The 13,249-nt window shown below is 43.2% G+C and overlaps 1 protein-coding gene across 1 annotated transcript; it reads right to left on the bottom strand.

Moving 5' to 3' along the window:
- Positions 1–27: 27 nt before the first annotated feature.
- On the bottom strand, positions 28–11,199 carry parp10 (poly(ADP-ribose) polymerase family member 10). Its single transcript, XM_024395615.2, has 12 exons — positions 11,118–11,199; positions 10,457–10,632; positions 9,980–10,222; positions 8,295–8,525; positions 6,808–7,862; positions 6,303–6,518; positions 5,718–5,856; positions 4,887–5,538; positions 1,935–2,344; positions 1,608–1,741; positions 1,336–1,510; positions 28–1,117 (listed from the first exon to the last, which is right to left on the bottom strand). Exons 2-12 carry the CDS (start codon positions 10,629–10,631, stop codon positions 819–821), a joined length of 3,729 nt encoding a protein of 1,242 aa, XP_024251383.1. The 5' UTR covers position 10,632; positions 11,118–11,199; the 3' UTR covers positions 28–818.
- Between the last annotated feature and the right edge of the window lie 2,050 nt (positions 11,200–13,249).

Consider the following 13,249-nt stretch of genomic DNA (forward strand, 5'->3'; position numbering starts at 1 on the left):
AGTTGTGTGTGCACAAAAAGAAAAACAGACAGGACAAGAGTTTTATTGAACATAAATCCAATTAACGCCACCTTTTTACCCAAATAGGGTATCTATCACGCAGATGGAATAGAATAAATATAAAAGTAAGGCAACATAATAAGTAGGGTCAATGTTTGGCTCTTCAAAACACATTACCAGTTAAATGCATTTATACAACCGTGGGGTCTAATCCTGATTGGTTAAAACCACATTCCACACGTAAAATATCATGTATTGGAGGGGCGTTACATTGATATTTTATAATCAAACTATACGGTTTTAGTTGAGAACATTGCATTTGACTAATTCATGATTCAATTGCACTGTGATTGTTATTATTTTTTTTACCTTTATTTAACTAGGCAAGCCAGTTAAGAACAAATTCTTATTTTCAATGACGGCCTATGAACTGCCTGTTCAGGGGCAGAATGACAGATTTGTACCTTGTCAGCTCAGGGATTTGAACTTGCAACCTTCCGGTTACTAGTCCAACGCTCTAACCACTAGGCTACGCTGCCGCCCCAGAATGAGCACTTTGCAATCATTATTGGTATGGATAACTGAGTATTTGTAATCATTATACTGTAGAAGAAGGCTATATTGTCTCATAAATAAAGAACAGCGGCGTAAACAAGTTAGAAAAACTAAATTAAGATGCATGATTAAAGACACAGTGCACAGTATTTTTCAAATAGAATTCCCATGAATCCTCTTCCCAATAGGGAAAAATATAAAAACACAATGCCGAAACAGAGTTAGTGCTTTTTTTGGATATCCTATCCCACGCCTTCCCTCCCTCAGCAATTAATCTTCTGACATGTGATGAGATACTCAGGGTAAGCCTGTGTGTCATTGAAGATCACAAACAGAGAGGGGTTGTCCATCTTATCTGCCACGCTGTCGTATCTGAGGGGTATCTCAGAGCTCTCCTTCAGAGGAGCCGTCTTCATGGAGTGACTGCCCTGAGTGTAGTCCCCAGTAAGCACCTTGGTCACAAACACAAACTTGTGTCCGTCTGCGTTGGGGGGAGAATACTGATCCTGGACAGACAGGGCTGAGTTCAGAGCAAAGTAGACCCCCTGACCATAAACAGTGGCTGCAAAGAGAAACCAAAACAAGAGACTAAATTATTACAGAAAGAGATACAGGCAAAATTAGTAAAGTATAACTAGTATATGGCTGTAGAGAGACCAGGATATAGAAGAGGCCACATTATTACAAGTCTACAGGAAAACAATGCTAAAATGAAGTGAAATGAAAAAAAAGCTGATGAACTACTGTGACACACAAAAAAAACTATTAGAAAAGCCTTACCATTCTTTCCACAGAAGCTTCTGTTGAAGCCATGAACGCAGATCTCTTTCACGCTGGTCTCACTTGTGCCATGGTACAGCGTCCTCTCCACTTCTGGGTCATTGGCACTCTGATTTATACTAGCCTTCTTCATTCTATACTGGTTGTAAAGGAGCCTATTCATCAGCTTCTCAACCTGGGAAATGCGATTAACAGAGGAATGGCTTCTGACGTCACTGATACAGCACAAAGTTAATGGTTAGTTGCTGTTGACATCGATAGATCCTACGTACCTTAATGATTTTGATTCTGTTGTGGTACTCATGTATGGAGTCGTAGAAGTCTTTCACAACATCCTGAAACTCATCAGAATCCTCATTCACTCTGGACGTTTCAGGCAGGTTGGACAGTAGACTGTAGTCCTCATCTGAAAAACGGTGCAACATATTGTAGCAATATAAGTGCGATATAGCATGACGGAAAACGGTGCAACATATTAAATAGCTTTGTTAAGATATTGCATCAGTAATTAAATTGCATCTCACAAATGTAATTGTTATTTACCAAAAAATAAATAACATGATTATAGGCTCACATACAGTATTTGCTAAGTTCTTTACCTTGTATATCTGAGTACAAGTTTTCTGAGCTCAGCATCTTCCTGGAGATGGTTACTGACTTCCCAGAGGCCACGTTGTACTCCTGCATCTTCTCAAAGTTGATGATGTGCGGCAGGTTGTTGAGCAGGATGTCGATCTTTTTCTGCCTCGTCTTCCAGGCATTCTCCATAAACACTGTCGCCTCCGGAGCGTACGCGGTCTCTGTCCCTGACGACGCTGGGTCGTGCCACAGCCATTGCACCGTCCGCAGGATGTCGGCGTCTGACGTCATCGTGGATATCCTCCTCAGCAGGAGCTTCATGTCCGGCATCGCCCCGGTAACGAAGTCTTTGAACCCGGAGATGGTTGCCGTGGTTCCCTGGATGGTGACCTCCACGGCATGTTTCCTCTTGATGAAGTCCAGACACCTCCTGATTGGTTGATTGAATTTATTTGTAAATATAAAAACATTTGCTTGCGGGCACCAATTTTGCAAATTCCATATGATATCTTTTAATATTGATATGAGCAAGGCATATTGTAATCTAGGTTTATTTTTAACCTACACCATTCTGTAAAAAGCATACTGAACATGACTGTTCCTGCAGGCATAAAACAGATATTTTCACAGGCTCAAGTTACCATTGTTAATTGCCTGCTGATGGGCCATCAACTGTGAATGGGCATCCCATGTTTTTTATTTTATTTTTAATTTCACCTTTATTTAACCAGGTAGGCTAGTTGAGAACATGTTCTCATTTACAACTGCGACCTGGCCAAGAATAAAGCAAAGCAGTTCAACAAATAACAAACACAGAGTTACACATGGAATAAACAAACATACAGTCAATAATACAGTCATTATCAGCAGTCATTATCAGCAGAGAACTGGAATGAAAGGCGGCCAAAGGAGGAATTGGCTTTGGGGATGACTTGTGAGATATACCTGCTGGAGTGCGTGCTACGGGTGGTTGCTGCTATGGTGACCAGTGAGCTGAGATAAGGCAGGGCTTTACCTAGCAGAGACTTGTAGATGACCTGGAGCCAGTGGGTTTGGCGACGAGTATGAAGCGAGGGCTAGCCAACGAGAGCGTACAGGTCGCAATGGTGGGTAGTATATTGGGCATTAGTAACAAAAGGAATGGCACTGTGATAAATTGGATGCAGTCTGAGTAGTGTTGGAGGCTATTTTGTAAATGACAACGCCGAAGTCGAGGATCGGTAGGATGGTCAGTTTTACGAGGGTATGTTTGGCAGCATGAGTGAAGGATGCTTTGTTGCAAAATAGGAAGCCGATTCTAGATTTAATTTTGGATTGGAGATGCTTAATGTGAGTCTGGAAGGAGAGTTTACAGTCTAACCAGACACCTAGGTATTTGTAGTTGTCCACATATTCGAAGTCAGAACCGTCCAGAGTAGTGATGATGGACGGGCGGGCAGGTATGGGCAGCGATCGGTTGAAGAGCACGCATTTAGTTTTACTTGCATTTAAGAGCAGTTGGAGGCAACGGAAGGAGATTTGTATGGCATTGAAGCTCGTCTGGAGGGTAGTTAACAGTGTCCAAAGAAGGGCCAGAAGAATATAGAATGGTGTTGTCTGCGTCGAGGTGGATCAGAGAATCACCAGCAGCAAGAGCGACATCATTGATGTATACAGAGAAGAGAGTCGGTCCAAGAATTGAACCCTGTGGCACCCCCATAGAGACTGCCAGAGGTACAGACAACAGGCCCTCCAATTTCACACACTGAACTCTATCTATCTGAGAAGTAGTTGGTGAACCAGGCAAGGCAGTCATTTGAGAAACCAAAGTTTTTTTTGTCTGCCGATAAGAATATGGTGATTGACAGAGTCCAAAGCCTTGGCCAGGTCGATGAATACGGCTGAACAGTAATGTCTCTTATCGATGGCGGTTATGATAGCATTTAGGACCTTGAGCGTGGCTGAGGTGCACCCATGACCAGCTCGGGAACCAGATTGCATAGCGGAGAAGGTACGGTGGAATTCAAAATGGTCGGTAATCTGTTTGTTAACTTGGCTTTCAAAGACCTTAGAAAAGCAGGGTAGGATAGATATAGGTCTATCAGTTTGGGTCTAGAGTGTCTCCACTTTGGGGATCTCAGACGACACGAAAGAGGTTGAACAGGCTAGTAATAGGGGTTGCAACAATACTTTTAGAAAGAGAGGATCCAGATTGTCTAGCCTGGCTGATTTGTAGGGGCCCAGATTTTGCAGCTCTTTCAGGACATCAGCTATCTGGATGAAGGAGAAATGGGGGAGGCTTGGGAGAGTTGCTGTGCGGGGTGCCGGGCTGTTGACCGGGTTAGGGGTAGCCAGGTGGAAAGCATGGCCAGCCGTAGAAAAATGCTTGTTGAAATTCTCAATTATAGTGGATTTATCGGTGGTGACAGTGTTTCCTAGCCTCAGTGCAGTGGGCAACTGGGAGGAGATGCTCTTATTCTCCATGGACTTTACAGTGTCCCAGAACTTTGAGTTTGTGCTACAGGATGCAAATTTCAGTTTGAAAAAGCTAGTCTTAGCTTTTCTAACTGCCTGTGTATATTGGTTCCGAACTTCCCTGAAAAGTTGGATATCACGGGGGCTATTCAATTCTAATGCAGTTCGCCACAGGATGTTTTTATGCTGGTCAATGGCAGTCAGGTCTGGAGTGAACCAAGGGCTATATCTTGTTCTTGGTTCTAATTTTTTTGAATGGAGAATGCTTATTGAAGATGGTGAGGAAGGCACTTTTAAAACAGTTAGGTAGGTTTATACCATCAGAACACACCTGTCCCAATGGACAATCAGCAAGCACTTGTCTGGACTTCAAATATAAGTAAACATTCACAACGTATTTTCTACGAACCAATTTAATATTGAATGGAAAAACTGCAACTGATATCGATATACATTTTCCATGTCGGTGCCCATCACTATAAAGAAAATGCACAATGTACACAGACACACACACGTACCTGTGGTACTGAGACAGGTTCCTCAGGCTGCGGTGCTCTAGCTTCTCCTCATGCTTCCTCAGAGTGACCTTCTTGTTCAGGGCAATGTCCACTCTGATCAGGTCACAACTGTAGCCAGCGAACACAAAGATTGTTGCCGTGTTGGCTGACTGGATGGCCTCCTGCAGAGACACCTGGACAGCCTGATCGAGGTGCAAGCCAGCAGCAGGGAGGGAAGAGGTAGCCATGGCACCACCATCATGCCGAGTCATCTTCGTCATCTTCTTGGACAGCTCCAGAACCTTCTGCAGCTCCTCCTCCTCGGTCAGGGACCTCTTTGTGGTCTCCATGGAGTACTGGATGGCCAGGGACATCTGGGCCTCCTCATCCAGGGTAGAGGAGAGTTGCGTGGCCCAGGACAGCCCTCCACCCTGGGCAACCAGAGGAGCAAGAGCACCCTCATCATCACTACCCCCTCCCTCCACTAGCGGCTCTGTAGCCTGCTCCTCCACATCAGTGGTGTCTCTGTCTGGGCCCTGGTCGGTGCTGAGGGCAATGGGTTCCCCAGCCGTATACAGATCCTCCTCAATGTCAGTGGTTCTGGTCAGACTAGAGAGGCCACAGTCCACCTCATCTATGGCTGAGAACAGCCTCTTTGCCTCCTCTAGAAGACCTGGGATCAGTACATGTTTTCAGTGATTGCAAAACAACAATGCCAATAGAATATCTCCCTTCTGGCCACTGTGCTTCCATATGCTCTTCAGTGTCTAGGCTGGGTACAACACTGACAATTTATGTAAAATGTTGTTTTCAAATACATGTGATCGCTATGAGAATAATGAAAGTATGTACCCATGTCTGGAGCTGAGAGGTCGTTGGAAGTCTGGTTAGTATGAGTCAGAACTGATGTGGAAGCCTGTAAGGAACCATCTGAGGACCTTCTCTGGAAGCTCTGATGGGACGTCATATTCCATGCAGCCTCAAAGATGTCCTGTAGGGAGATCACAAAGCTAGAATACACCAGAGACATACTGTGTACACACACACACACACACACACACACACACACACACACACACACGGCTGGTGGGGGGAGCTATAGGAGGATGGGCTCATTGTAATGGCTGGAATGGAATAAATGAAACGGCTTGATACTTGATACAGTTCTGTGAATTCCATTCCAGCATTACAATGAACCCATCCTCCTATAGCTCCTCCCACCAGCCTCCTATGATCTCTGAAATACACCATTTGTCTAACTATGCTTATCCAAACAATGTAGAAGAACAAGTTCATGGCAAAGAAAACAAATTGCATTATACATCCATGTGTAGATCTTTATCATTCGGCAACCTCATTTGTCAAGTGAATTAGTAATGATAGTAAAAGCATCGATAATACAGTCTATATTAATATCGTCATCATTGGGCCAGCTACCTCGTTCTCCAGGGGTTCCCAGTGCACCTTCTCCATGTTGATGTAGACCTGGAACTTGGCCTGCATCTCCCTGAGGATGCTGGTCCCCTCTCCCTCCTGGATGAGGAACCGCGCAACGCCCGGTTCGTTCACTGTGATGGTTCTGGTAACGATGGACGACACCACGCCCCTCAGAACCTCATCAGCCATTTGACACGCCCCTGCGTTGCCGTGGATCTACCAATCACAGACATGACGAGTATGAAACGCTCTATAAGACCATTATTCACAAAGACATTGGATACCCTTTTCACACTAGTGTGCCAAACTCAACCGTACTGTTCTGGCTCAGATATTTGATTTTCACAATGTCCACTCCAGCACGTGTAACCAGGCCAACCCAGTACAGCTCAGCTTGACTCGGTTGTGTGAAAAGGGTATGAGAGGATTACTGCATATACTGCGAATTAATTTAGATAATGCAAGGGAATGTTTTTATTATATTTCAAAAAGGTAAAACACCTACTCGCAGTCCACAGACACCATGTGCGTCCAGAGGGAAGATAGACACCTGGTCCATATCAGCTAGTAGCTGATGATGGTGGGTCTGGATATACTTCAACATGCCTGGCTCCATAGAGATGATAGCCTCTGTTTCAATGGGTGTACTGAGGAACTCCACTATCTTAGCCTGCTTCTCCTCCTCCAACCCTCTCAGAGTCAGGACATCTATCTGTCCCCTCTCTGACACCTTAGCAGAGCAGAGACCCAGAGACTGGAGGAAGCCAGTCCACTCCTGGGCATACAGCATACACTCATACTCTCTGTCCACGGGGATACTGAAGTCAGACAGCAGGGTCTTCAGTAAGCTACACGCCTGGCTCACCAAGCTGAAAGACAGAGACGTTACCACAACAACGCAGTCCGACACTGTGTACATGGACGGCAGTCCCTTGTCCTTCAACGTCTGCAGCAGCTTGTCTTTCACTTCCTGTTTGGCCAGGAAGTGGGCCTTCTCGAGGTCAAAGGTGAGATGAGCCTGGGCCACACCCCCAAGGAACTCCAACATAGCATTCTTCAGCTGCTCCAGCCCCAGCCGGTCAGACCCGGCCATGTGGACCCCGTCTTCCCTGATCTGGACGCTACAAGCTGGGTGGGCCAGCTGAAGGCTCTGGAGCAGGGGACTGAGCTGGAGCAGCGCGAGTTTCACTGGGTCAGGGACAGGGATGTGGCTCGACATGGGCTCTGGGATCGATGTTAGGTCCTCCATGCCTCCCTGGGCTGCTGTTGCCTGGGACACAGGGTGGGACAGCAGGGGGACCAGGGGCTCAGAGGTAACCTGATGGGAGGACTGAGAATGGTCACTGGTACTGGCTGCAGGGAGAGAACCAGTCTGCGATTGCCCACCACTCTCTGTCTGCGGTGTGTTTGTTGTGTTACTATCGGATGTTCCATTCAGAGAGGTCAGGGGATCGGTCAGAGGTGAGGAGGAGTCCTCTGATTGGAGGAAGGAGAAGTAAGGCCTGACCATCAGATCCGTCTTCTCGAGTTTGTGTGATTGTTTAAGGACACGTTCCACTGCTGTTAGATGTAATAAGGAAGGGAATAAAACACATTCAACAGCTACATAGAACTTGCATGCTTTATAGCCATCAAATTCAAATGTGGATCTCGAAGCCAGTTCCAGTACATTCTTCCCTTCTTATCAGGGACTGAGTTAGACCTGGGATACCAAGTGGGTGCAATTAATTATCAGGTAGAAGAGAGCACCAGCAGTACTCCAGACCCTCATGGTAGGATTTGAATACCCTTTCTTTATAGCTTTTATGTTTCATTAACATACTACAACATTAGTACTTTAAAATGGATACAACAGCTACAACAGAAATGCTTGTATACAAAATGTACGAAGTCCTTTTTTTCTACAGTAGAAAACATAACTTGCATTCAAAAAGAGACATTCGGTAGAGACACAGTACATTAAAAACATATAAGTCTATGTTCAAAACTTACAGTCAAAGTCCAGGAAGGAGACCCTGGCAACCCCTTCTGAGATCATGGCGACTTCCTTAACTCCACCGCCCCCACCCCGTTGGCTCTCCAGGTACAGATTGAGCATGTCTGCTGTGATGCTGGGGTGCAGGTTCTCCACTAAGATGGAGTCAGTCTGATCTATCTGTTCCAGAACAATCTGCGCTCCATCCAGAGGCTTCTTAGAAATCTTTGTGAAAAGCTTCTGGAAGTCTGTGCATGCAAAATAAGGAAGAATACACACATTAACTATACTGTATGCAAAAGCAGAGCCACTTAAAATACATACATAATTATATTGTTTGCCAAATCATTTCAATTACTTAAAATCTATGGTTTTAAGTAGGCCTATAGTGACGGTTAGAAGCATTTGATTTTGCAATGGCATAAGCCTACATTATTTTGGATTTGTGTGCCCATGAGAACAGTTTCACGGTGAAACATCATGAAATGTTACGTAGGCATTGTTACACTTATAGTGCATGTTCCGAGATCGCCACGATCCATGATTTGTACAGGGTTTAAGTTATGTTTTTATTCAATTGTTAAATGCTTACCAGTGGCAAATAACACTGTCAAATGTCATTAATGTAAGGAAAGAAAAGGTAGTGTTTTATGTCACACAATCTGGGAAGACTCCAAGCATTAACTCATGAATTATGGACAACTCATGAACGAGGGTATACCTTCAGGCTGATTCAAATCATTTATTTAATTGAATGTAGGCTACCTATTCTGCAGGTGTTCAGGTGTTTAAAACTGCCTTGTCTGAGAGGGTAGTCTACCGGCAGTGGTGTAGACAGTGGTGTGCCGTTTACCCACCCTTTAAATAAAAAATCAATTTTAAAAATGCATTGAAAGTATAGGGAGCGTAACTATTTCCACCGCAACCAATTTACCCACATACTTTTTTTAAAAACACTACATCACTGGCTGCTAGTAGGCCTATTTGAACTTCATTTTAATACACATTGTAGCCTAGTCTAGTAATTTGACTGTGTGTGTTAGGGTGACCATCACATTTTTCCCGGGACAGTTTCAGGCCATTTCAAGTGTCCCAACTTTTCTGGCTACAAAAAAGTATTTTTGTCAGCAAGACGCATAAATTAATGTCAGCTTAATCGATGGCAATCGCTGAATGTCATTAGGAACACCTTCTGTCGTTTTGTAAGAGATGTCTATTTCCAGTCATCAAATGCCACGAGTATACATCCAGTTGGAATGCTGGAATAATTTTGAAGTGGATGAACATGCCTACTTTTTGAAGTGATTTGTTTGACAATCAGATGAAAATATGACTTGCTGTGTTCATGCCACATTAAAAGGTAATACAATTTTACCATTTAAAGTATGTCTTTATTATTAGGCCTAGAAAATAATGTGGTGCAAGTGCATGCACTCGATACAGACACCCCCTAAATGTCATGGTGTAAATTTAACTCTGCATGTCTGTCTGTGATACTACAACATCAAATAAGTTACTGCAAACAAACTGTTTTTTTCCCCCTTCTGACATTGCACACACGATAGAAGAGCACAATATGTTTTTACAACGCTGCACGACATTCCTCAGCACGCCAACAAAAACAAGAGTGGTGGGGCGGCTTGTGATGCCGTTTCCCCTTACTGTGGATTCCATCTTTGAACTTGATAGGAAAACCCCTAACCTTTATTGAAGGCCTGACGGAAGTGTACTAGGACCAGGTCCCTGCCAGGTGAGGGGTACAGAGTGTAATCGTCTATGTCCATTCCCATCATGTTCTCTACATACAGCTCCACCAGCTCCTGACTGGTGGTTGGGTTAACCCCCCGCAACAACAGTCTCCATGGATCCTTACACGCAGGCTTCCTCACGGTCAACTCAGTGTTGTGCAGGACATGGGGTCCTTTAGACAGGACCCTTGCTGCAACTGTCAATCAAACACAGATATAATCAGAATGCTATGGATGGTAATAGAATAATTGTTTTTGGTACAATAGTATCATTAATTTGTGGACCACAGGAATACTAGCTGTTGCTAAGACATCAGCTAATGGGGATCCAGATAAAGAATGATTCATGAAGATGTCTAGGTACATAGGAAATTTATTAGCCTTCAACATTATATCAGATTACAAGAATTACAGACAGAATCCATTCTTACCCTCTGCCTCTTCAAACAGTAATATGGCCCGGCTCCCTTCCAGCTCCACAGACACCAGACTACCTCCTCCAGAACGACACTTGTTCTCAAAGTACAAATACAGGAGCTCATCCTCCACCTCCTCAGGTACCCCCAGTACCTCCACTGTCCGGTTCTCTTGGCTTTCAACAGACATCCTGACATACAGACATACATACAACACAGGAATAATCCATGGGATTGATTGACAATCTTTACAACTTTTATCTTGGCTTTCTAACGGTGAAGATAATAGACTACTGTATTGCAAAGCACAAGGTGAAAGTAAGAATCAAAGCCAACAGACAGGGCCTAGTGTGAGCACACCTGCAGCCAACTGTGTATTGGTCACAAAATGTCATATTTGGCTGCAAAAGTAGAGTTAAGTTATTGACTTAAACACAAATAAATCGCTGAATATAATACAATGTGGGGGATTTTTAGTACATTAGTTCTCATTTTCGAAGAAATAGAAACCATCTTCGACGTACAACAACGCAAGCAGCACGAAAGGCAAATGACACAATTGCATAATAAAAAGGACTAATAACTCTCGCTGGGTATAAATATAAACTCGTCCAGTAAGTTATCGGGTGATTTTTTTAAAACACACTTTTATTTGCAGTTTGTCAGGAAAACTTACCTTATATACAAGCATTCTCAGATCATGACGCACGGAAATGTTTTCACTAGCGACTTCCTGGTTGTTCTGCATGCCACCGGGTAGCGGCGCTTTTGCGCCAGCTACAGGATTTATGCATTTACAGTAGCAAGGCCCCTTGAGTATTTTATTTTATTTTAATATAACCTTTATTTAACTAGCCAAGTCAGTTAATAACAGATTCGTATTTACAATGATGACCTACCCCGGCCAAACCCGGATGACGCCGGGCCAAATATGCGCTGCCATATGAGACTCCCAATAACAGCCGGATGTGATACAGCCTGGATTCGAACCAGGGACTGTAGTCCGCTGCGCCACTCGGGAGTAAGTAGGCCTAATTAGTTAAATATGCAAATATTAATGGAACATGAATGGAGGGGGAGAGAGTCAGATGACGCTGATGATTCTAGCTGGGTCATGTAGTTGCAATGTAGTTCTACACTATAATTTGTAGCCTAATGTATGTATGTATGTTTATACCTTGATCCTTCAACAAGACAGTCTCAGGAGAGCAAAGATGATATTGTCATTATGCTCTTGTGAAGCAGAGCCATTGGCAAATACCACAGTTTATCCATTAGGTCAGAGTTTCCCAAGCTCGGTCCTTGGGCCCCCCTCCCCGGGTGCATGTTTTGGTTTTTCCCTATCATTAGACTGATTCACGCTTTGATGATTTGAATCAGCTGTGTAGTGCTAGTGCAAAAACACAAATGTGCTACCAGGGGGGCCCCTGGACCGTGTTTGGGAAACTGCACGAGATGATAGTGCTCTCTAATGCAGGGTTGCCAAAGTCGGTCGTGTGTGTGTTTTTTTGAAAACGTGGAGCGTGTTATTATCACTGATATTGCATTCATTGACCATTAATAATAATACTCATACATGGTGTTACTGGTCTCCTTTTTTAAACAAATATTTATTAAAATGAAACATGTTACAGGGTCTCAAAACTTGTAATGTAAAACATGGGAATAGCTCAATCGCAAACGCCTTGTGTCCTCTCTCCTCGTCTCCTTCTCAAAACCCATTGGAGGAAAAGGTCAGAGGGGCGGGACCTCTGTTTTCTTATCCAATGGATTTTGAGAAGGAGATGAGGAGAGAGGATGTGAGGAGTATGCAATTGAGATCTTTCCCATGGCTCAAAAAAATGTGTGGGGGGAAGGATAAGACTTTGGAGCAATGAAAATACCCATTGACTGGCAGAGTTGCCTCAAGGCACATAACTAAAGTCCTAATGTCCCAAAGATAAATCAATCACAGAGGCATCATTCAGCTTATCTTATGATACTTTAAATAGAATAACGCAGGAACATCAGTTATCTTACCATGTAATTTCTCCTGTGAGATTATTTTTGGCATCTAAAAGGTGAAAATATTAAAATACGCAAGTGAGAGTGTAAAATATATTTAAAATGCATGAATGAGTGCAATAACACAAGATTCAAGCACCCCATGTAAAAGTAAAGGGTGAGTGGTTCTGAATCTTACTGGCTTCAATGATATCACATTTCATAAACTTCAAACAAATATTCCCCTCAATGCTAGGCAGTGGTGGAAAAAGTACCCATTTGTCACATTTTAGTAAAAGTTAAGATACCTTAATAGATAATGACAAAAGTGAAAGTCACTCAGTAAAATACTACTTGAGTAAAAGTCTAAAAGTATTTGGTTTTAAATATACTTAAGTATCAAAAGTAAAAGTACAAGTAATTTCAAATTCCTTATATTAAGCAAACCAGGCAGCACTATTATCTTGTTTTTTACATTTACAGATAGCCAGGGTCACACTCCAACACTCAGACATTATTTAGTGAGTCCGTCAGATCAGAGGCAGTAGGGATCTACTCTTGATAAATGCGGGAATTTAACCATTTTCCTGTCCTGCTAAGCATTCAAAATGTAACGATTAATTGTGGGTGTCATGGAAATTGTATGGAGTAAAAAAGTACATAATTTTCATTCGGAATGTAATGAAGTAAAATTAATGTTGTCAAAAATATAAATAGTAAAGTACAGATACCCCAAAAAACTACTTAAGTAGTACTTTAAAGTATTTTTACTTGAGTACTTTACACCACTGGTTCTAGGTCACTACAGTTTCCCATCATCGTTAA

The sequence above is a fragment of the Oncorhynchus tshawytscha genome, linkage group LG31 (genome assembly GCF_018296145.1).
Source record: "Oncorhynchus tshawytscha isolate Ot180627B linkage group LG31, Otsh_v2.0, whole genome shotgun sequence".
NCBI lineage: Eukaryota > Metazoa > Chordata > Actinopteri > Salmoniformes > Salmonidae > Oncorhynchus > Oncorhynchus tshawytscha.

Bases quoted from the DNA above. Each gene is read 5' to 3' on its own strand.
- parp10 (XM_024395615.2), bottom strand. From the start codon at position 10,631: ATGTCTGTTGAAAGCCAAGAGAACCGGACAGTGGAGGTACTGGGGGTA. The intron at 10,223-10,456 runs GTAAGAATGGAT...TTTGATTGACAG, and splicing joins ACTGTTTGAAGAGGCAGAGG to TTGCAGCAAGGGTCCTGTCT. The intron at 5,857-6,302 runs GTAGCTGGCCCA...ATCTCCCTACAG, and splicing joins GGGAACCCCTGGAGAACGAG to GACATCTTTGAGGCTGCATG.